This window comes from Hippoglossus stenolepis, chromosome 17 (assembly GCF_022539355.2).
Source record: "Hippoglossus stenolepis isolate QCI-W04-F060 chromosome 17, HSTE1.2, whole genome shotgun sequence".
In the NCBI taxonomy this organism is placed as follows: Eukaryota; Metazoa; Chordata; class Actinopteri; order Pleuronectiformes; family Pleuronectidae; genus Hippoglossus; species Hippoglossus stenolepis.
Window position 1 is genome coordinate 1,658,110 of NC_061499.1, and position 25,400 is coordinate 1,683,509.

Sequence of the window (25,400 nt, forward strand, 5' to 3'; positions counted from 1 at the left end):
TCAGACCCCATCCGACAGCTGCCACTGGTCCTGCCCTTACCCCATGGTGGCCCCAAGGCCTGCCCTCTCACTGCTATTGGCTGTCCTGGCCTGCACGGGGCCCGCACGCCCCTCGCCCCCCCTGCTGCTCCGGCCCCGGGAGAGAGAGAGGGACTCGGGTGGTGTCAACATCGCCGTGGTCCACTCGGGCTCCTCCCTGCTCCCGGAGACGGCGGTGGTGGGAGGCACGGGGGTCGTCGAGCCGGGGCCGGGGCTGGGACCCGGTCTGGGGAACGGTCCGGGAGGAGGAGGAGGAGGAGGAGGAGGAGGAGGAGGGGTAGGAGGGGGAGGAGGAAGGGGAGTAACGGATACAGCTTCGTTGACAGGAGTGGCTGCGATGGCCTCGTATTCCTCCTCCCTGTCATCCCTGTCGCTGGCGGCTCTGGTGGGGGAGACGGTGATGACGCCATCGGGTCAGGCCAACGTCATCTACCTGGCCGTGAACGAGAGCAGCCCGGGCAGCCTGCTGCTGCAGCTGTGTGAGCTGCTGGCCACCACGCCACTGCAGGTACACACACACACACACACACCACGCCACTGCAGGTACACACACACACATCACTACTGCATGTACACACACACACCACGCCACTGCAGGTACACACACATCCAACAATGTCCCAATCTGATGTGTTTTGACATCAGCTCATCTGGACGTTACACAGACTTTGAGCTGTATCAGAGTAAAGTCTGTGTAACGTCTGGTTCGACTGATTCAGACTTTTGATTTCACGCGGCTCCTCTGACTCCAGAAGTTCAGGCTCAGGCTCGTTGGGCAGCAGAGGAGAATCTTTCTCATGCAGAGTAACTAAGTAGATTCTGTGCAAGGGGCTTTTTTTGGAGAAGGTCTATAAACACCCCCGATGACTCATTAGAAACTGTTCACACAATTCATTTTGAAGGGAACGCCCCCAAACTCCAATGGACTCAACTCAATCAGTCTCTTAGACGGTCAGTGAACTTCCCTGATGCAGTTTGAATAACTTCTCACACATGATTCTGTGCAGGAGTCTGAACTCACACAGAAACAAAACACACTCTCCTTCAAAGATCACAAACACTGTTCATTCATTCATTCCTTGTTCATTGTGGAGTTTGTTTGTTTAACCATTAAATCCCTCATTCATTCATAGTATGACTCTAATCCGGAGCTGAGTCTTTCACCCCCTCTGAGAGCTGCTATGATCATACTGATGCAGGTAATAATCTACACTACATCCTTCATTCATCTCTTCACTCATTCATCTGTAGATTTCCATGTATCTGTTCCTCTCTTGTCCAGTAACAGTAAAAAGGAACTTGTTATAAACGTCTCCAATCAAATCAGGTTTTAACTCTTTCCAGTATCGTTTGTTATCTTATTTCCAGGTCGCGTCTGTTTGCATATCAGATGCTTCCCTGTGAGAATTGAGCCGTCAGCTGCACTTAGCTTCAATTTGCTTCCTTGAATCTCTACAAGAAAACAAGCATTAAAGGGGACATAGCATGCAAATTCCACTTTGTTAGTGCTTCTACAGGTTAATGAGGGTATCTGGCTCATGTCTACCAACCCAAAAACTCTGGGGAAAAAACACTCGCGCGTTTTGTTATAGTTCCTCTAAGTCAGAAACGTCATGCTTGAGCGACTCGATTGCGCTTCCTGGGTTTTGTGTCGTAACAATACACTGGAAGTCTCCTACATGGTCTTGGCCACCCCCCGTCCTCCCGTCCCGTCCCCCACACTCGTTACTTCCGGGTTTACACCGGAGGCTGCGAGGCAGCGCAGCGCCGTTCCCAAGCACGCAGCCGGGCTGTTCACCTGGGACGAGCATTTCTCCGCTGGTCAGCCCGCGATTCACTCACATGTGGCATTTGTCTGGATCGTTGGGACTGGGAGGCTGCAGCAGCTGCTCGGGGCGACCGCTCGCTCTCCCGTGCGTGAGCTGGAATTTGTGTCAGCGCCACACAGCAGCAGTGTGGAGGACTTCCGCAGTGTTCAGCGCTACTGTAACCCCGAGCCCGACATTCAACGGGTACAACAACAAGCGGAGAAAGCAGAATCGCGGGCTGACCTTATATATACAGTCTATGGGGCTGACCAGCGGAGAAATGCTCGTCCCGTGTGAACAGCCAGGCGGCTGCGCGCTGGAGAAGAACGGCGCTGCGCTGCCACCACTGTGTTCTTCCACTGCCAGCTGTGTGGAAGACTTCCGCAGTGTTCAGCTCTACTGTATGCCGGGTTACAGGTTCGTAGTTCCGCCGGTACAGTAGTTCCGCCGGGTTACAGTAGTTCCGCCGGGTACAGTAGTTCCGCCGGGTACAGTAGTTCGCCGGGTACACGGACGCGGAGGCGCTGCGAGGCAGCGCAGCGCCGTTCTCCAGCACGCAGCCGCCTGGCTGTTCACAGGGACGAGCATTTCTCCGCTGGTCAGCCCCATAGACTGTATATATAAGGTCAGCCCGCGATTCTGCTTTCTCCGCTTGTTGTTGTACCCGTTGAATGTCTGGGTTCGGGGGTAAATGATGGTCTTCATAGCCCCCCCACCTCTCTTTCTCTCTCTCTCTCTGTCCTTGTGTGCTTGTAGTGGGGGGCAGAGGGGACATTTAATTATGTGATTGGGAAAATTAAAACTCCAGGACAACAAGGGGAATACAAAGTATGGGATGCATATTTGATAATTTATATCATATAAAATATGTAATTTATATCGTTTAAAATCATGGGGGGGGGGAGCTGGCTCATTAGCATTTAAAGGAACAGGCAGTCAAAACAGGTCGCTCTGTGGAGGGCTGTTTTATACAGGGTAAAAAGCTGTTTTATATGATCCTTGTGGTATTTTGACCAAAGTATGTTACAGACATTTCATTAAGACCCCAAGGAACCATATCAACTTGTGGTAAAATGGGCATGCTATGTCCCCTTTAAGTCATCAAGCCGGCCGCCAATCACTGCAGCCCCCTTCCTTTCATTACATGGAGTGATGTCAATCATCCATTTACCTGAATTCATAAGCGATGTCGAGGTTTAACTTTTTCATGAAACCCAGCACAAACAGAAGAACATGGTGGCCCTGAACATTTCTGCAGAACATTGATTTTTTGCATCAGCATGTAATGCACCAGCCGCACCTGTGACTGAGCCCGGCAGGAGCCCGGCTGGAGCCCGGCTGGAGCCCGGCTGGAGCCCGGCTGGAGCCCGGCTGGCCCGTAAGCCAGGAGCTTATCTGTTGTTTCTGTGGTGTGAAGCAACTTAAGCTGTGCAGGAACAACACACACTCTCCTCCTGACAGGATGCCAGGCCACTGCAGGGGCTTAATTCAGATGTTATCTCTCTGTGCATTGATCGCCAGGCAGAGCAGCGAAGAAAAAAAGCCTCCAGAAGTTGTTTTAGTTATTTCATTAAACCTTTAAAATGCTTTGGAAATGTCTGGCTTCTTCAGCACTCATGATATTTGCTGGAACAGAAAAGTCGTCGCTGGAATGTGAGGCGTCGACCTGCAGACTGTGAACAGCACATGAACTCATTGTTCCAGTGAATTCCACCCTGCCTCTAATTTGTTCTCCAGGCTTCGTGCGCGAGAATAAAAGAAACGCAGCCTTGATGAATAAAAACCTGATGAGGAGCTTATGCAACAGTGAAGATGATGTAATGTCCTCTGTGATGTGACTGGTTTCAATGTGCCACCTTTTGTCCCACGTCCAGGGTCTGGTGTTCGAGGAGGAGCGACCGCCGCCGCCCAACCGGGCCCCTCTGGCCCCCATGCTGGAGTTTGTCTCCGCCCAGACGGGGGTTCCCGTGGTCGCTGTAGGGGGAGGGGCCAGCCTGGGACGAGAGCCACAGGTAGAAACGCGTTACTTAACGTTGCATCATCATTTTTTATTCCATTTGGAGTGAGGGAGAAGCCGTCTGTGCAGGGGGGGGAGATACAGAGAGATACAGTGAGTGAAGAACGACCTCTTCACCTTTACTCAAACCTGGGCTTCCTTTCATTTAGATTTAAATAACTGAAATGTTTACGATGCAGCTGCTCATTATGGGATATGATGGCATAAATTAGATTATGATTTAAATCACTTAAACTGGGCATTGATTTACTTCTGTCTCAGTATTTAGAGACTTAGCGTTGATGATTGAAGTTTTAATTCTTAATTCTATTCTAAATATTCAATATTCATATATTTTGACTTGATTTGTAATTTCAAGCAGTAAACACACTTTTCTGTGTTGAATATCTCCGACAAAATTAAAGCATCACTGCTGTAAACACAACATTAGCTTTATAGCAACGTATTTAACCAACCGGCGCAGTTTGCAGTTGTTTTCAGCCTCGTGCTTCCTGCGACTCTGAAGTTTTCCCGTCGGCTGCGTTTCGGTCTCATCTCACTCCTGTCGGCCACATTAGCTGAAAGTGCTCCTCTAACTTTGTGAGTGGGAGGGAAGTGCACGGAGGGTTTTCGCAGCTTTCTTGCCGAAAGCAAGCTGCCTGCTGAGGAAACCAGGTTTGATGAGCGCACTGAGAGCGAAGCAGAAAGTCGCCGGCCGTAAAACAACCCCAAAGCAGCGAGCGCTGATGGCACTCTTCACAGAGATGTGCACCTCAGCTCTTTATATTCCCCTGACCCCCGAGTATTAGGGATGTGACAGAGTCGCTGTCTCGTGGCTGTGATACCAGAAAATGGAGCCGAGTGAAGAATCTGATCCGTTCCACACTCCGAGGCCCCGGGAAGGATACGGCTCTTTCTTTCAGAATTATAAACATTTCACAAAACATTATGAAGCAGTTGTAATTTGCTCAGTGCTGCTAAACTCAGAGGATCAGCTTTCATTGTGCGTTGTGAGAGAATCCGTAGATATCACAACTAAAACAAGAGGTTTCATGATGAAATCCTCGTGTGTTTTGCTTGTTTTAGTCTTTTTGGCCTCGTGTTTCTGCTGCGTCACCTTGTTTGTTATGGTTCTCGCCCCCCCCCCCCCTCATCGCTGCAGACTAAATTATCGGGTGTCTTCTCTCCAACTGGCTCATTTGTGTGTGACGAATGGTGATGTGTCACTGACGGACAGCGATAAGTACATCAGGCTAACAAAAGCAGTTTAGCGCTGACAGGGGAGATATTTAATAATTAGTTTTAAGTGGATCTTCTTGACAGTACAATGAGGTTATTGTAATTCTACACGACTGTAACATCAGCTGTGGTATCAGTTGATTTAACGCACTGTGAGACGTCAGCACCAGAACACGCCGTCCTCACCGGCAGCTGTGTTTGTGGGGCGTCTGAGTTCAAGCGGCGCGAGGAGCAGAGCTGCGTTTGCACTCGTTAGACTCAGGGAAGTCCATTTGATGACATTTCATTACAGCTCTGTTAATCCTGACTCCACAATAACAGAATAAAGTAGAGTTTTACATGTAAATATAAGTATAATATACATTTGTTCTGTAAAGACGTGAAGCTGCTCTTGGGCCATATAAAAATATATACATATTCTTTTCCTCTTGGTCATAAAAGCAGTTTGCTATCTTTCAACTTGACTAACAAACAAACCTTTAACTAAACAAATATACTTCTTTTATCTAACCAGCACTCGTCCGTCCCAGGTTTATTTAAAGTAGTTTCTCTCCTGTGGATCAACAACATCTTATCTTAACTTAAGCTTGACTTGGACGGACTATATGTGACAGTTAGCTGAACAAATACACAGCATACTGTCTTTTTAGTATAATTTCTGTATAACTACACAGTTTTAATGCCTGGTTTCTGTATTTGAGACCCAATGTCCTCTGAGAGTTGCCGTAACGTGGCCATGAAGCAGTTGTTTACCGTCATATCCTGTTAGATGAACCCAGGACGCTCAGATACATGTTGGTCCCAGCACTGGTTCCATTCCGTGGGCCGTGGCTTCTTCCAGTCCTGCCACTGTGATCCCTGCTGTCAGGTTCTTAGCTGAGCTTCCTCTGATTCTGCTTCAGAATTCGGACACATTAACGTTGTGAATATATAACGAGCTCCAGGTTAGTTTGAATTATGAAAGACAGCTAGCAGAGAATTTAGCGCCTCTTGCTGTGATTGAATGAGCTAGCTGGAAAAGCTCCGCTCCTTTGACCCGCCCTGTTGGGGTTTGCAAACAAGCACTTCAGCTTCCAGAGTAGTTGAGAAGTATTTGTACAACTAAACTCTAATCAGCTCTTAATTGCCTTTGGGAAACGGAGTCGTGCTTGTTTCCTGATACTCGCCAAGAATCAATCAACCTCGTGTCAACACTGCTTCTAGAGCCGTGACTTGGGACGCTCACGGTTTCTGTTCAGTGCTCACGTGACAAGTGGAGTATTTTCCTTTTTAGCTCCAGCCTCCGAAGGGGGAACGAACATTTTGTCTCACGTCTCATGCTACACGCTCCGCTCTCAGCTGGGAGAAGAAAAACAGACAAGCTCGCAATGTAACTGGGGCCTGATGCTGGTTTGATATCTGACCCAGTCGAGTGCAGCGTAACCTGAGGAGAGTCCCGCCGAGCCTCGTCTTTGATCGTTCAACAGATCCAGAGTCAGTTCATTTGAATACGTGTTATGTTCAGAATGGGCTGAATAATTCATGGTAAACATCTAACCCAGCTCTAAACTCTGGACGGTGTCGGAACAGGACACGGAGATCTGGACGTCGGCTCTGTCTCCGTTTGTCAGCTCACGTTCTCTCCAACTCTTCACCTTTATGGATTCTTCCGTCCTGATCCTCTGTTCAGGTTTTAAGAAAAGCACAATGGAGGAGAAGCCAATAGAAATGAAGTCGTCTTTCAGGCAGCTCATCTGTTCAGATTCAATGTGACTGGAGCAGCAGAGAGGAAGGACTTTGGTTTGTCTTTCACGGGCACAGAAAGTCTCACTCAGACACCGAGGTCCTTCTCCACAGACGCTGTGTTCGGAGCTGAAGAATCAGCTGATTGTATTTCACAGATCAGTGAGATGAACAGTGTCCGTCCCACAGTCCAGGATCTCTGAGTGAGAACTGATGAAACAAGCAGTGAGCAAACAGCAGTGTTCAGCTCTGCTGCAGGAACTGGTGCAAGAGGAATAAAGTGAGCGTGAGGTCAGTGTGGATTCATGCAACAAATTAATCTCTGGTAGAACATTTTTCATTTCTAAACAAGGATATTTCCTGGTCCTGTTATTTCGGTCAACAACATTACATCTGTGTCGCGTTCGGTTAGAACAGTAAACTGGTGCAAAGCTGAGAAGACGATTGGTTCAGGTGATGGTTCAGATTCGGGGAACACACTAACAGGCCCTGTTGGTCATATAACCACTTTTAAACTTGTGTGTTCTGTGCTCGTGTTTAAACTGGACCTATTTGTCAGATGTTCATATTTAATGCGGCCGAAGAGTTAAATGAACATCGCATGAACACTAAGAACCTGTTCATGTGCTAATATTAACGTCTTTGTACTCGAGCATACACGTAACCAGCGGGATCACTACACAGTCCCTTAGCAACAGCACAACAACAGTTTGAATAGTAACGTCACCTTTTGTGTAGTTGGCAGTTCAGTGTATTCCCCACACGCACAGACCATGAACACAATAAAACGATGGGTTGTGAGTGATCCACCGTGATATCACACGATAATCAGGTAATTGGCTCAATCTTCACCAAACAGAGACGTGCTGCTCTAGTCTGGTGTTTTCTCTTCTTCACACAGACCAAGGTTAGGTGAGAGAAGTGAAGTGTTTAATGAACCTGTGTAACTGCCGGAGACCAGAGTTTACCTGGATTCTTTAATAACCTTAAAGCAACGATATGCCTGACTTCAACCTGGGTTTTATTTTGAAGGTTCTGTTCTTTGTCCATATTTTGAAGCTGTCTCCTCCTCCCTCTGCGCTCGTCTCTTTCAGGAGACCGGCTCCATCTACCTCCAGTTCACCTGCTCCACCGCGCTGCAGCTGGAGGTCATCTTCGAGGTGCTGGAGGAGTACGACTGGACCGCCTTCTCCGTGGTGACCACCCGTCACCATGGCTACGAGGACTTCCTGGCCATGGTGGAGGGCATGACGGACGGCTCGTTCATCGGCTGGGAGAAGAACAGCGTGGTGATCCTGAACGTGACGGACGACCCCGGCGGGGCGCGAACCAAGCGGCTGCTCAAAGACCACGAAGCCCAGGTGAGTGGGGGGGACATGTTGATTTGTGACTGAATGTCCAGGGGTGAAAACAAAAGTCTTTTAATCGCAGTTTTCTCGAAACTGCAAAATCCAACGGCTCAGCGAGATGAGCCGTTCACTTCCTGAACCGACATCTGTGAAGGTTCCACAAGCCTTGAAGAAACAGATGGTGAATGTAGTTTTTAAAAAAAACCGATTCTCTCCTTCATTGCTGCTCCGACCTCCTGCCATCAGCTGCCAGTTTCACCTTGAGAGACGCAGCTAGCTTCCTGTCGCCGACTGAAAGAGAAACTTATCTGCAACATACGTTTTTGCAAAACAACTTTTCGTGCTCTTCCCGTGTTTGCTGGGTTTTCTCTCTGGGTTCTCCAGCATCGACAGTGACGCTTCACAGCTTCTGTTCTTTTCGAGGTGTTTACACCGGTCAAGAAAGACAAAAGACAATCGAAGACGCGGACACATGAATCATCCCTCTGATGTGCAGATGAACATATTAAAGACGTTTTCAGACATGACCACGGATCCAGTTCTCCAGACTTGTGGTTTTCTGCACAGACTCGTTCACGACAGCATCAGATCCTCGTCATTGTTCAGGTGAGAGGGGGGGGCAGCCGGGTGCAGCAGGCAGGGACAGGAAGTGACGTCTTCGACCCCCTCCAGCAGAGGATCTGTGTTCTCTCATCGACTTCTCCCGACTTTCTACAGACTTTCTCCACGTCCTCCGTCTTTTCTCCGGAGGACGTGCACGTGTCAAAGCAGCTTTAGTGACAGTATCCTGGGTCACTGTGACTCCCCCCCCCCACATTCATTTTCATGCTGCCTGTTCTCTTTGTAACAGACGTCCTTCATAACATAAAAGTCTTGATTTTTCAAACGTATTGATTTTCTGTCAGAGCTCCGACTCGGACTGGAAATGTTCAGTGGATCCTGGATTATTATTAAATTTCCCCGAATGTCTCCAAGGACGCAGCTTCTCCACTGACATGTTTCCCTCTGTACTTCCTGTGCTGTCCATCAACATTTTTTTATGTTTGTATATTAATAAAATATTAGCACAGGTCCTTAAAGTTCATGTTAACATCTCACTCATTACACGATTTGCAAATCGCACTGATCCGCTACCGAAAATGAAAATACGTCCGAATGCTGCTTGATCTCAATAGCCCCCTGGTGGTTCGCCGCAGTAGGTCGTACATTCTGCCTCCTCCATGTTCGCGGACGGGACATGGTCCACACTTAAAAGTCAAAAGAAATGATTCTCAAAGATGATTTCTGTCATTTTAAAGTTGCGACGCATGTTCACGTGTTCATGTTTCTGACCAGTTTGCCTTTAATTGGATTTGATAATATGAAATTGGGCTGAAACGTCATAATCGGCAGCTGGGATAATTGACACTTGAATTTCTTTCAGTATCAAACCGAAGACTCATTATTCTCCCTTTGCTGAAGATGAACCAGGAAACCTTGGCTCGCTGTTTCTCAGGTTTTCAGGAGTGCAGCTCGAGCACCAGTGAATTCTCCTCCACCGTATCACTGCCTGGCTTTTATATTATTCTGTGCGGTCGTTCCCACCTGGAAACTGGCCTCTCTGAAAACCTGCCATTAGGCCTCCGTGCCAACTCCTGCATAATCCACAAGGTTCCACCGGGAGCAGGTTCACAATGTGGCTGTGGTCACATGACGCTGCAGGTTGAGCACTGAACAGTGTTTGTGGACTGGACGAAACCTGCACTGGGAGTTTGAGCTAAAATCCACACTCCTGATGTTGGGATCACTGGTTAGATGCGTCTCCGTCTCGTGATGTGAGTGTAAAGAGAAGTGTTTCCCGCCCGGAGGTTTTCTTTACGTCTCCGTGTCTCTTTCTTCCGCTTCACACATTTACACATTTACACGAGTCTCACAAACAAACAGAATCTGAACGATCTGTGTTTATTTAATGAAATGAAAGCCGTCCCCCTGCACACGTCGGCCTCACCGACCCGACACCTTCCTGCTGCAGCCAAACACAAAGTGACTGATGCTACGTCTCTGTTGTGCATCTCAGAAGGAGTGGGGGGGGGCTGTGGTGATGCCGGGGCCATTCATTTCACTTCAAAGCTTGCCTTTGCCCATTAGCGTTGCGCCGACATCAGCTGACGCGCCTGTTTACCAGTCAGCAGGTGTGTTGTCTCTTCTTCTGCACGTCTGAGTCAATTAACTTTATCATTAGAGGAGAACAAACGGACGACAAATCAAGCAGCGCGGCAACAGGAACTCCCGGTGTCAGGGATTTTATTCCGTTCATTCATTTTTCATAAGCATCCAGCCTCAAAGCTTCTGATGTGTTTGGATCAGCTTGTTTCAGCTGGATCCTGCAGTGAAATGCAAATCACGCCGGACCACACCGTGAATCAGCTGTTACATATCTGAGTCTCATCACCTGGTGTTTCAAACCGTCCTGGACAGCAGCACATTCGAGTTTTGGGTTCAGGCTCCGACTTCTTCACGTCCCCAGATATGATTACATGAATATAACGGAAGTTAAATATCTTGGCTATGAAAAAGTTAATTTCTCTAATCAAAGGTTTGGGATGTCGTCCATCTTTAGTCGTCCAAGTTGAAACGCTTGATGGGGAGGAAGTTATTTATTGGTTCCTCACTGCGATCGACCCTTTTTAAAAAGTTGTTTAATCCGTGTAAGAATATTATAAGAAAATCTTAAAGTTATTAAACAGCTGTTGATTGCATTAAGTTTTGTTACGGGCAATTACTTGACTTTTTATTGACTTTTAATCGCGGTTCTCTGAGCCTCAGACATAAAGTAAAAACATTCACCTTCCTGTCGGGGGGGAAATGAGTCTTCCATTGTGAAAATAAAACACCGACACTGGGTCTAAAAATGTAATCAGTGGCATGAAATCTAATTAAATACATTCCTGCTTCTCGTCTAAATGCACAAGTGTTTGTGTGTGTGTGTGTGTGTGTGTGTGTGTGTGTGTGTGTGTGTGTGTGTGTGTGTGTGTGTGTGTGTGTGTGTGTGTGTGTGTGTGTGTGTGTGTGTGTATTCACCGTTTGGCTCATTTCAATCTGTGCATTGATGCGGTTGAGCTCTGTCACGATAAAAAATGAAGTCGCAGGCGGATCTGAATGAAATGTTTTCTTCCAAAAATGAGACGTCCCACGTTTGAGCGATTGAAAGACGAGACACTAACGCCGTGATCGATGGCGTGAAATTACAACAAATGGCGGCTCTTTCTCAGAGAGGGCCGACGGCAGGGAACTCTGAACTCCTGCTCCCGAGGACGAGAGAAGACGAAGACACTTGAGGCTGATGAAATGCTGGAGCTACACGTCAAGAGGGACGGATATAGTCCGACTGCTCCGAGGACGTGATCGACAGGGATTGAGCGTTAGTGTGCACTTCACGCCGACCCTGATCCCGGCTCCTGTCAGCCGAGTGGGAGGAATCGCCGTCATCTCGCCGGCCTCGCTGACGCCAGTGACGATGGCGAATGTGAAGCGTGTGACACGACCACTCGCCTGCTGCTGGAGTGTCAGGGGAAAGTGTTTCACAATTCGGTTTTGACTAATTTCAGTTTTATGGCCTCGTCAATTGTCTCACAAAACTGTGGCGCAAATGCTCCTCAAGTGCTTCCTCTGTGTAATCATCTGAAGTGCCCTCAGCGCCGACTACACACACACACACACACACACACACACACACACACACACATCTTTGTCCTTTTAATCTCGCTCCCCTCATTCCATTCCCGGCTTTTAATAATGTATAAAGGGGAAATGTAAGCGGAGCGAGAAGCCCCATTTTTCAAGTGCAAGCTCTTTCTGTAAGGACAAATAAATAAATAGGAGACGGCATTAATGCATAACTGCGCCAAATGTATTGATGTGTAAATGAACGTCATCCATAACTGCAGAGGGAAAAACCATGGAGGGGGCATGACGGGAACAAACGGGACCTAACGGGGGGGATGATACATGGGATGGGAATTCACTTTTTGCTTCTTTCGCTCCACATCCATCCTCACATGTCACTTCCATTGTGTTTCTCTCCCTCCCCCTTTCCTCCCTCTTTGCTTGATTGAATAATTCCTCACGTTTCTCTCCTCCCCCTCCGTTCCCCGTCCTCCAGGTGCGTCTGCTGTACTGTTCCCTGGAGGAGGCCGGGCTGATTTTCCGTGCAGCCTTGGCGGCGGGTCAGGCCGGGCCCAGTCACATGTGGTTCGCCGTGGGACCCGCCCTGTCCGGCCTGGGCCTGGAGGGGCTGCCCAAGGCCTTGTTCGCCATCCGGCCGCAGGGCTGGAGGGACGAGCCACGCAGGTACGAGCAGGGGAGCGGGACGTGCGGTGGTTTGAAGTGTCGGACTTCTGCAGCTTTCTGCAGCAGGTTCAGAATGATGATGTTCCTTCTGTGACCGAAGCATTCGCCTCGACATCGGCCGAAGTGTTTAACATCCACTGAATCGTGTCTCGTATAACTTCACTACTCAGAAAAGAGCCTGAAGCCAAAGTGTAGAAGAACGTCGGATCGTGAAATTCCTAATTTTCTAGTTTTCTTTCTTTGCTCTCAGATGAATAGTGATTTCACCCGAATGAGCCTTGAAGCTGCTGATCTCGGTTCAGTGGAAGAACACACCTTCTCTCCACGTGCGCACTAACGTACGGAGACGCAGTGACACTTCCCGACCACCTGCTCTGTGCATGATGTATTATCTGCTGCAGGGTTGACCTGATTTCACCGCAGGGATCATTACATTTCTCATCTAATCAAATCTAAATGGAGCGAGCGAGTGAATCCAGGTGAGCGGAGCAGTTCCTCATCCACTTTAACTGTTAAATCCGCCTCAGTCACGTGATGCTGCAGGAAGCTGGTGGGAGAGGATGTTCATAGAAAAGAGAAAGTAGAAAACAAAAGGAAACTTGTTTTTGCATCATTTAGACTGAGCTGCTTTTCGTCCTCTATTAGAATTCATATAAATGAATCATGCAGCTTTAAAATGCTGCTGCAGGTGAATGACGATGAAGGATTATTGATCCAGTGTTAAATAACTGCATCTGTACGTTTTGATGGATTTATTTTGTAATGTTTAATTCACGAGATAAACCAGGTGAAACCGAATCGATCATGTGATGCATCCGGACCTAACGAGCTGATCAGGATCCCCAGAATGCACCAGTGCACTGTTTACTATTGACCAGCTCACGGTGCCTTTTTAAAAATTGGATCCACCAGCCGTGTCCCTCAAATTCCCACATTTACATATTGTAATAGTGATCTCCGCGGTATATTACCGCGCAGTCGCCGCATGTTGCTCGCTGCCGCAGGGTTTTATGCAAAGCTGCTGCTGATGGATTCCTCAGCGAGCCTCGCTGGACACGAGAGAACGACTGGGACCAGTAGTTCCCCCCCCCCTCACTGTGAGGGGAGCAGAGTCGAAGCCAACAGCTCCATCGAGGCACATGTGAAATCAAACCTCGTCATCCTCGATTAAACGTTAGCAGACACACGAACTGAATTTACTGTTAAACAGAAACATAATAAAGCTAAAGGGGCGGATCACGTACATCTGATGGGTCAAGGCCCTTTTATCACCTCATCGAGATCTGATAAATCATCATTAACTGGACGGGAACCAAATGCTCACCTGTTTATAGATATTAGCTCACGACCGAGCTGATGAGTTCTTCCTTCGTCCAAACCTTCGGAGGCAGAGACGTGTCCCACAAGTGCACGAGTGGAAAACACGATCACATGAAAAACACACCTATGTCCACAAAGTAAATCTATAAAATCAGTTTTGTTATTTTTGCTTCATCCTGCTAACAGTTAAACGTCAGAGTCCAATGACAACATCACCTCTCTGGCGGCCGTAACCATGGAAATCCTGTTTCCTCGTCCTGAACATGAAGATGAGTGGTTTCCTGTCGAGAGGACGGTGTCAGTGACGGCTCGGTTTAGTGAACAGAGGCTCTTCACCAGTCGCTGCTCCTCCACGTCCTGGTGAAGCAGCGTGTTTGAAGTGCCGATGTGTTGAATTATGAAAACAAGGCTCTGCTGATTATGAATTTGGGATCTTTAGACCCACCAGAACAAATCGTATCTGCGGGAACATATTGTTGCTCTTAAAGGTTTATTCCACGCGGTAAATTTCCCCATCATGTATAATAATGTTTGAAGCGTTTGGTGTTTGCTTTAAAGCAGCGAGAGACAAATCAGAGTGGAATTTACGTCCACACTAAAAAGCAGCTCTCTCTCTTCCTGCAGATCAAAGTTTGATCTATTATTAAATCGTCCTGAGAGAAAGAAACAGCCTCTGCTCATATGTATTCATCAACAAATGTAGAAACTGGAGTCCTGCTTGTTTCAGGTGCTCCATCATCTGTGGCTCATTCATCAGCTGCTCGGTCACCAGCTGACTAATAATTCATATCCATGCACGTGCACGTGGCCTCGGAGCTCTGCAGGTATATTAATGCTCAGTTCTCAGTCTCAACTAAAACCACGAGCACAGAAGAAGCCTTCTCTCTTAAATCTGGATCTAATATCGATGGAACCGAACGTGACTCTGCCCTCGCAGATCTTCCACTTGCTTCTCGGCTGAACTGCCTGGTTCTGAACTGGGTGTAGATCAAATTCATATTCTCTAACTCTCAGTAAGACGATGTATTTTACCATTAGGAGGGAAAAGACCTTGTGAGTCCAGTGTGGAGCCGGTGGGGATTGTTTGTGTTTCACTGTAAGTCTGGATTCTTCACCGGTGCAGACGAGAGCTTCCACCCAACAGCCTCATTTACAGAAGCTGTGCGATTCCACAGTGTCTCAGTCAGTGAAGATGTAATTACTTCTCATTCTGTGGAAGTCACATATAATTTTAAATTGCCACGTTGGGTTTTCTTTTTACATTTGGCCGAGGTCATCTTTAAGTTCTGGAGGAGTGGGTTCGTTTCCTCCTGTGAGTTCGGTGTTATTCTGTCTGAGCCTTGATGCGTTTTCATGGTCAGTGGAGAAGAAGTTATTCAAACTTTCTTCCACACAGACTTTAGTTTTTCCCCCCACTGGACCTTAGCAGTGTCAGAAAAGACCTTTTTGAAAGTGTCCCGGTGTCTCCGTCTCACATTGTTCTGTCTCTAATCCCGCAGGCGTATTGCCAAAGGCGTCTCCGTGCTCACCCACGGGGCCATGGCTCTGCGGAGGGACCAGGGGGCCACCAGCCGCTCGCAATACGCAGGCAACTGCCAGAGTGACGGGAACCAGACCCACCGAGTGCACGACAGGATCAGGTGAGAGGGGGGGACATGGGGGGGGACTCTGAATTTGGATGGCGTCCGACGTGCAGCAGAGTGAGCGAGCAAACAGCCGAGCAGGACGAGTAAACAGGCGGCTTTAATGAAGCTTCCACATTCAGAGCAGATCCACGGAGCTGAGTCACACTGGCCTCGCACGAGAGGTGAAACATGGTGGAGACCTGCTGCTTCTCTAGGGTTCCTCTAATGCTGCAGCTCTTTGCATTATTCATCATTGGATGTATTGATGATAAAGTCGAAAACAAATGTCGTGGCTTCATTGTCGTTGTCGCTAGTTTCAGCTCCGACCAAACGTAACGTACAAAACATCGTGGTGCGTTCAAGTCCTGTAGACAGAACACTGCTGGGGTTTCCATGTTCGTCATGAATGTAAAGACAGACAAAGGTATTTTGATGTATATGATATTATTTCATACTTAGTACTTAGTCTCCTCACAGTGAGGAGGTTCTGGGTTTGAATCCTGGTTTGGCTGAGGGAGTGTGGACATGTCGTGAGTTCTCTTCAGGTACCCTAACTTCCTCACGCAGTCTAAAGACATGTGTAGAATGTGAGAGTGAATGGATGTTTAGTGAATAGTCAACAACATGTAAAGAGTTGGAAACGTGGGAACAAACTGCTCCTGCCCTGAACTGAAAACGTTCTGAATACTCTACGGTTAAAGGATGTTTGAAGGTCTAGCCTCCTCGACTCCTTCACGGCCACGAGCAGAACGAAGGGAGCTGTGTATTAAAAAGCCCTTGAGTGAAATGTGAAATGCTCCTGGAGTGAACGGATGAGGTGCGGTGACGGAGACCAGGCACAACAAAGTCTAAATTACAGCAGAAACCCGACCGGTGCAGATGTGAGAGATTGACGGCGTGTCGGAGGAATCTTCTCTGACTGCAGATGGATGGTTACCACAGGTCGCCTGCCTGCGCTCTTTAATGAAGTGAGGAGGTTCATCTTAGACTCGGCTAAACATTTCCTGCCGTCGCCATCCGCCGTCCGGACGCTCTCAATCAGCAGCAGGGCTGTCCGTCATGCTGACAGGCGGCCGGGCCCCTGGGACTCCGGGCGAGTGGCGGCGGCGGCGTGAATGACACCTGTAACACGTGAGCGGGTTTTCACCCCCGAGGGGCTGAGCACGGATCCAAAAAGGGCTCCGACAGAAATAAATCTCCACCTTTTTCACAGGTTAACATCTTTTGTTTTTGTGAATTCTTACATCTGGTTAAATCCCATTTAAGAAGAATCAAGTCTAGTAAGTTCCAAATCTGAAGAGCTGTGTGTCAGGAGGTAGAGCGGGTCGTCAACTATTTGTAAAGAGCAACGATTCGATTCCTGGCTTCTCCAGTCGGCATTTCATGGTTGTCAAGACTAGAAAAGTGTTTATTCAGACTATTTACTTTTAAGTTTCAAAACTAATTGGACACTTGTTCACTAAATATTTGTAGTTTCAACATTAACTCACGTGTAGAAAATCTCACCTGTGAACGTTAAAACTTGGACATAGGACAAAAGACTTTCAGTGGTTTATTCTTTTAAGTTTGAGTTTGAAGCAGTTTGTGATTTTCCGTTATCATCCCTATGTTTTAAATGATTGTCGGATTGTGTCTCCGTTTCCAAATGCAACTCAACATGCTGTTGATTAACTGGAGCTGCTCTCGTGCCGAGCGGCGCTCTTCAGTTTACGAGTGAGAGTGAAGCACATCTCTCCTGGATGAAGAATCATACATAGATATATAGATATCGTTCATTATCTTCCGGATTGATGGACTTTGTGGTTCAGAGATATGAAGACTCTCCACACGGTCGTACACCGCAGCTCGTAAAGTGTTTAACGGCCAACACAGACGTCCCGTAAACGAGACGTTTGAAAAGGCAGATGAGACAATACACATTTTACAGCTGTTTTGCTTCCTCTCCATGAGTCAGTCTTTCTGAAACATTGTGTGTCCTGACAGCTGAGACAGACAAAGGACAAAATCTCACCAGCGGCTGCATGACGGCAGGAAAAAGCCCAAATCCCTGTGAACAAGCAGCTGCTCACGTTCAGACGTTCCCAGTGTGGGGATGCACAGACAGTGGGGAAAGGAGGGAACGTGTGAGCGGACTGAAAGGACAGGAAATGTGTGAGATGGAAGTTTGGCAAGCGGAGCTGGAGGAGCGTCGGAGGGACGGGACCGGAGAGAAAGAGTGAACGGAAGATGAAGAGGACGGGAGACAAGGACGGAGATAATGATGATGGTGCTGCTGGTGATTTGCTTGGAAATAATTCCGCAGCTTCCAGCCATCGGATTACAAACAAGAGCGGAGCAGCTCGGTGTGAGCGGCTGCAGGGAAACGAGCACAGTGGAGCTCGAGTCGAACCAGAAACCAAACCACGGCACTAATGGGACAATTCACCAAAACAAAGCTCGTTGGGAATCTGAAAAGACGTCAGAATATTCTATTTTCTAAAGGTTCGAATGGAGCAACGGTTGTAAGAACTAAACCTGATCAGGCATCGTCCTCGTCCTCTGTTAAGACTTGAACACGTCTCCTACGAGAGCGTCTTGCAGCTTAAATGTCACGATTGACAGCTGAGACATTTAGACTTTATTTCTGAGGAAGTGGAGACACATCGTCCGTCTTTCTTCACTGTCCATTCTCTCCAGGGCTGTAAAGCAAAAAGTACGACCCCAAAAAAATCCTACCAAACTCATAGAAGCAAATACGAGTAGTTAATTGTCTTTTGTTTTACTTTCCTACAGTGAAAAGTCCCCGTTAGTAACTTTATCACATTCTAAAGTTGAACACACCTCGTGCAGTTCATGCATTTCTCCCTGTAACGACTGTTCAGAAGAAGTTGATCATTCACACTCTGAGCAGGTGGATCCAGGTAAAGAGTCGCTCCGCGATGAGATCGATCAGAACCACTTCGCTCGTCAGACGTTCGGAGGAAGGAGACGGGACGAGGGAGGATTTAATGCCTTCAGACATCTGAGACATGGACAGCATCGTAACCGGATAAGTAAAAGTGTGCACGGACAAAGAAGGATGTCAGGAGGAGGGAAGAAGACGGGGACACAGGAGGACAAGAGTGGGACGTCCAGGATGAAGGCCAGTCGAATGACAGGGATGAGGAAAATGAAGAACGTCTTCTTATTTGACTGTTTTAGTTGTATTTCAAATATAGAAGCACTGCATTGCATTATTATTCTGGCAGTGAGGAGAGCGGAGCGGCACAGACAGCGCCGGGTCAGGAGGAGGCGAGGAGTTAAAGAAATGGAAGCAGAGGAGGAAGAGGAGGGAATGAAGAGAGAATGGAAACAGAAGAGCAGGAGGGAGATGAGGCCGGAGGAGGAGGTGGAGGACGAGAGTCAGACTGAAGCTCAGCCAGTCGCCTCCAGGCCTCGGGGGGGAGCGACTGCTCATCTGGAGTGGAGGAGTGTCACACCGCCCGCTCTGTCTCTCTTTTTTTAATTCCCTCGCCACGGGGGTGATCGTCAGCGGCCAAATCCATTCAGGACAAACCTGGAAATCCTCTGTTCCCCTCTCAGAGCTCCATCCACATGAAACCATCTCTTTTATTCAGAGTTTCATCCAGAAAATCATGAATCCAGTTAGTTTTCAACACTCTTAGTCTGCAAAACATATTCATAGAAGCGTTCAGACGACAGCTGAGTAGAGCAGAGTTTGATTGATAAAAACCAACGATGAAAACAACGATGAAGATGATTGAGACCCGACGGTGTTCCTGCCGACCGAGACGGAGATGAGAGGAGAAGAGGGGAGTTCTTGGCAAGTTTGCTAGATTTATTGGTTTTTCATAAAATGCTCATGAACTTTAGGGCAAAGGCAAAAGGTTTCCACTGAAAGACAAATGTTAAAGCTATCAAACGGTTTTATTTCATGTCTCTACCTGCTTCACCGGCCGATAAATAAAAGATTTAGTAAATGTAGGAGTTCTGTCAGTGAGATTTTATTCTGCCCCTCAGGTCCGAACACGTTAAAAACTCTGTTGTTCCATTTGACCGGTTTGTCTTTTTGTCCCGTCCACTCGTAGGCAGATGTGTTTCTGTTCTGGACAACCACTCAACATCTGCTGACTCCTCCCACCTCTGCTCCTTTCACACCAGCTTCCCCGACGGAGAATCACAGATATCTAACTTCATCATTTGATGTGTAAACCGTGATTTTCCCTGTAACGTGTTGGAATAATTAGATTATTATTTAACCCACAGTCCAGCTGACAGAGATATTTATTGAGAGTGAAAAGTAAAATCACATCTGAAGATATCGGTGATTAAAATGCTGTGGGTTTGTTCTGCTGTTCGAACTCTGACTCAGACTGAATCAGTCGATTACACAGCCGGTCGCTTTAAATCATATCAATTTAATTAAGTGATTTCTACTGACAAAAAGAACAAAACACCATTTGTATTGTTTTTATTTCCTCCACATCGTTTTAAAGGTTAAACCCGCCCACGTTTCACCAGAGCTGATTCATGAAACGCTCACTTTCAGCTTCTTCTATTAAATAAAACAATTACCTTTAAAAACAGGGAATAATCAAAGAGTCTAGATCCTGTGATGGAGTTTGTACTCGTCTGTCATTATCTCGCTCTCGCTCTTTTTCTCTTTCCCACCTTCCCTCTGCTCGTCAACGTGTCTGCTCCTCTTCCTCCCGTCTGTGGACTTCCCTCTCTGCTCCTCTTCCTCCCGTCTGTGGACTTCCCTCTCTTCTCCTCTTCCTCCCGTCTGTGGACTTCCCTCTCTTCTCCTCTTCCTCCCGTCTGTGGACTTCCCTCTCTGCTCCTCTTCCTCCCGTCTGTGGACTTCCCTCTCTTCTCCTCTTCCATTCACTTCTATTCTCTATATGGGTGAACTGTCCCTCTGACATGTGGAGTCTTGACCTCCATCTTCTGGCATCAACTTGACTCTGATATTCAAGTCTTATGTGTGTGTATCAGAGTGTGTGGGAAGCTTGTTGCATCGGTGAGCAGATCCAGGATCCGTCTTTATTTACAGTCGATGATTTACTGTATTTGCTTCTTTCTGGTCGTTGGTTTGTCGTCCTCCTCGACTAAGAAGTTCCCTTCTGGTCTTTAAGAGACGCACAAAGCTCAGTGCGTTGATGATCTCCAGTGTTTCTGCAGCTCTGCTGAGCTCCTCCCACCTGAGGCCACTGTCGTCTCTCTCCGTCCTCCTTCTGTTGACTTCACTGATTCGTCCTCGGATGATCGGGCATCAGTAGAAGAACCTGATGCTGCTGATGTCTTCTGATGTTCATCTCTCTCTCTCTCTCTCTCTCTCTCTCTCTCTCTCTGCGGGCGCCGACCCGTCACGTCGAGCCGTCGCCTCTCAAACCTACATGAGCTCAAAGTTCCACGACTCGTGTCCTCGGCGATCAGGATCATTCATTGAGACCCATAAGAGCCAACGGAGGGGCAGGCCAAGAAGGAGCTCTGTAATATGCGCTCGGGGGGGTTTTTAAAAAGGAGGGTTGACTTTACGGTGTAGTTATGCCAGGACTTTGTTAATGGCTCTGCCAGGGCTAATGGCGGCTCTAATGCTTTTCTTTCCCCCTCATCCGCTCTGACCAGCGATGTGACGAGCGTCCAGAAGACGAGCGTCTCAGTCTTCCTCCCGCTCGCTGTCTCAGTCTGTCCCGAGCGTCCACAGATACAGTTAAAGAGACATACGATGTTTTTCGAGGGTTTCATTCCTCCAGTGTGTCGTAGATTGTCGTAAAGTTAAACAGCTCCTCTCCTGCACAGAAATCACTGAGGCTCCTGAAACCTCTCGTCTGAATCGTTCCCCTGCTTTGTGATGTCACATGATTCACGTGTTTGAGACAGAGGCTGAAAAGAGGAGCTGCAGCAGTGGACAGTAAATGTAAATATTTGAGATCACTTATTAAAATGATCAACCTGAACATGCCACACATAATGAAGCACAAGTTCTGGCACAAAGATGGGAATACATTTCATTTAACATGATAATCATCATTTATTTATCTGCCTTTTCATGATCCGTCACACTTGTTGTTGCTTAGACTGAGTTTTTAATCTATATATATATATTAATACTGATTAAAACACACAAAAGGCCCAGATGTCTGTTAGTTACATGTTTTAAGAAACACTCTCTCCTGCTCTGGGCTCTGCAGAGTTTCTCCTCCGTCTTCTTCTCTGTAAAACCTTATCTCTTCCCATTATCCTCTCCACTTTCCTCCTGCTCATTTTAGTTCAAAACTCAATTAATGTGTCTGTAAGAGCTGAGCTCCTTTGTGGCGATATGCTTCATTCAGGAGCTGATTCATTCATTATGAGAGAGGCTCACTCAATGCCACAGGTACGTTGAAGGAGTCACTGAACGCTGACGTCCGTCCTCCTCTTCCCACTCAGCGAGTTGTTTCCTTTCTGCAGATCAGACAGAATCCTCCTGGCCTGAATAAACGTGTTTTAAAGATCAGCCGACACAAGACTCCGGGAGTCTGACTCCGGAGTTCAGGCCTTTTTTAGAGAGAACTTCATTTCTTCCATATTCCATAGAAGCATTTCACTGCTGTGAGGATTACTCATTTACTCTTCCTTTGATCGGGAAAGCTTCACTTCCTACTTCCTGGAAAACCTCCATTATAACAGGGACCTGCAAGCTGGATGGATGGATATATGGATATATGGATGGATGGATAGATAGATAGATAGATATATGGATGGATAGATAGATAGATAGATGGACGGATGGATAGTGAGATGGACGGATGGATGGATGGATAATTTAAAGTATGGATTGATTCAATCATTAGCACAGTGAGTTAACTGGTTATTTGTCATTCTGTCCATCACTCACTCAATTATTCACTCATCCAGTCCTTCGTCCTCTCATCAATCTCTACTTCCCCTCGTCTCTCACATTCACACACAAATCCCCTCTCTCCTCCTTCACGTGCTCCTCATCCACTTCTCCATCCCTCTCATTTTTCATTCCTCCCTTCCTGCTTATTAAATCAACCCCCCCCCCCTCCTCCCTTCCCTCTCTCCATCCATCCACCTATCCGCTCCGCTCCCCTGCCCATCTTCGTCTCGTATCTCGGCTCCTCCGCAGTCACAAAGGCATCTGATGTGTCGCTTTGCATGTAAATTGGATAATTGGATTTGGACGCATAATGCGCGGTGGCAGGGAGGAAGAAAGGAAGGTGGGATAAAGGGAGTGAGAGGAGCAAACGAGAGGGACGGAGGAATTGGACGAGACAGGGGAAGTCAAAGATTCCTGCGTGTTCGTTGACTCGTGAAGGCGTGGAGATGTATTAGTAGCAGGACGCACGGCGCCGAACACACACGCTCACTCTCTGAGGCGCTGTCCTACATTCAAACATAATCTTCCCTTAAGAGACTGCAGGAGATTTCACTCTATGGTTGAAGGTGACACAGAGAACATCCCAAACGACGGTTTCAGACGTGAACGCACGTCCACACCGGCGTCGGCCCTCATCACCAAAAGCTCTGGAATGTCCTTGTCCGTCCGAGTTGACGTCTTCACCTGCGTCTTCTCGTCAGTGTTGTTGTGTGGAGGACGACAAACCAGCAGTAGAGAACTTGTGTGAACGGGCACAGGGAAATCCAGACAATAACATCTTTATGGATCCAAATCCACTACTGAGTCTGACTCTTAAACCTGGTGTAGATTATAGACAGTTAGAATTCAATCCAACTAGAAACTCTTCATTATCCCTGTCGGACCTCCGTCTGCCTCCCGGCGGGAGGGACGCAGCTCGCCTCTTTCTGTCATCCTCTCTTCACAACATGTCCCCCGACCCCGTGCCGCCTGCAGCCGCCTCCCGACCGCCTCCTCTGCAAAACCACCACGTTACCTGAGACGTCATGTAATCGCTGCGGGATTCACCTGCCTGCTGCAATGCCGTGAAATCTGTCGACTCCGTGAAACTCACAGGCACATGTGACGCCGTGCGCCGGCCTCCTGGCTGCGACCCGTCCTCCGAGTGCTAATGAAGGCCGTCACGTCAGTGTGGAGCTAATACAAGTGTGTGTGTGTCTGTGTGTGTCTGTGTGTGTCTGTGTGTGTCTGTGTGTGTGTGTGGAGCTGCTGCTCATAAACATGCAAATGGATCCCGTGAAAGGAACATTAAATTCCTGCTTCTTGTCTGATGTTGAAATAGCTGCTCTCCTCCACTCAGCGCTCCCTCGCTCTAATTGTTTCTCTTCTCCTCTCGGCCCCTTCATCACTTTCTTGTTTCCTCCGTCTCGCTCTCATCACATTTTCGAGCTTCAACAGTTTCCTCTCTTTTTTTTTTTTTTGGCCCTCAGCTTTTCCCGTCCGTCGTCTTTTCTCTTTTCCTCCGTCTGCCGTCCTCCCTTCGTCTCTCCTCACCTCCTTCCCTGTCTCTCTCTTTCTGTACAGTCGTCCCTGAGGTCGTCTCTACTTCCTGTCATCATTCTCTCCCCCTCATCCTTTCTTTTTTTTATTCTAGGTCCATATCTGAAGCACGTTGTTACATAATTCACTTGTTGCATCATTACATTATGAATATTTTACTTCGTTGATTGGTTAACTTTGATAATTTGATCTTTTTTTTCACACTATTTGTGAGGAGATATTTTTTATCCATGTTTCTCTAATGACTTTGCCGGTGGGCGGAGCTCAGTTTCAAAATAAGGCTTTAATTTCTGTGAACCAATCACAGTTTAGATTTAATCAAAACCTTTTTTTGGTTTTGTATTTAACTTTCATTGCTGCTTTTTCAGGTATTAAACTATTTTATAGAGAAATATTTACTGTTCATAGATATGTTTTGTGAGGATTTAAATTTAAAGACTACAGAGACAAACTACTATTCAACCTGTACGTCTTCGGAGCGGGGGAGTCCAGAGAAAATCCACACAGACACGAGGAGAACAAACAAACTCCCAGAAGAACCCGGGGATTCAAACTGGGAACCTTCTTGCTGTGAAGGTTGACGCCCACCAATCAACTGGATCCACTAGCGAGCAGGACTCAGATCATGGACGTCTCCACACGGGTCTCACTCCTCGCCGCTGGACATCATCACGTCTCTTGGTGACGCACATAGCAACCGTCTCCACCTGCCTCTCCACAGATCACATGTTGGACGAGTGGTTCAATGGACGGTCGTCATGGAGAAGAGAGGGAGCGGAAGCAGGTTGTTTTTCTGAGATATCTGATGCTGTGTCGATGACGCTCACCAACACACGACCTCTGGGGTCGTTCTTTAACGTGAGCAGTGTCGGTTATCGTGGAAGTTGTGGCATCGTCTCTCTCAGGTGACAGAGGAGAGATTCACTCAGCGGCTGCCCGTCACAGACGAGGATGCTCTTCACCAGTCGGAGCACGTCGTCACTGGATCTCAACTCCGTCAACACGAGACTGATCGACTGTTTCCAACAGATCATGATGCAAAAAGGGGCCTTTAATATTTCACTACCAACATCTGTTGTTACGCCGCGTCCCTCTTTCCTCCTCTTCCCCTCGCCGTCGCCATATTTGTCCACGGACACAGCTGCACTCCAACGTTCTGCCTCTCACACATGTAACGCCAAGCTGCACACATCACCATGGCAACCCCGCATGGGACGACAGGGAGATGGGACGAACGACGGAGACTGATGGACTCGGACGGAGGGAAGAGGGAGAGATCAGAGAGATTCAAGGAGGGCGGGGGGGACACAGATTGAAAAAGAGCGAAGGAGGGAATTAGAAGATGTGCAGGGAGAGAAAAGAGAGGAGAGGAAATAAATGGAGTAGAGACAGAAGAGGAGAATCTGAGGTCGGGATCAGACGTGTAATGAAACGTCTTTCTGAGGCGAAAGCTTCCACTGAATCTGAGCCGGTTTTCAACTCAACTCTTTCCTTCACTTCTCAGGAATCAAAGCCTGCGGCCAGATGAATAATTTCTTATTTGTCAGCAGGATTTTCTTTATCCTGTCC

General features: G+C 47.6%; 1 protein-coding gene across 1 annotated transcript in view; it reads left to right on the top strand.

The window, feature by feature from the left end:
- Positions 1–376: 376 nt before the first annotated feature.
- The window catches only part of LOC124855032 (glutamate receptor ionotropic, NMDA 2D-like), a 36,216-nt gene continuing 11,192 nt past the window's right edge, over positions 377–25,400 (top strand). The window contains exons 1-5 of the mRNA XM_047344227.1: positions 377–547; positions 3,722–3,859; positions 7,899–8,165; positions 12,295–12,482; positions 15,302–15,442. Coding sequence (XP_047200183.1) covers positions 377–547; positions 3,722–3,859; positions 7,899–8,165; positions 12,295–12,482; positions 15,302–15,442 — 905 coding nt within the window. The remainder of the gene's footprint in view (positions 548–3,721; positions 3,860–7,898; positions 8,166–12,294; positions 12,483–15,301; positions 15,443–25,400) is intronic.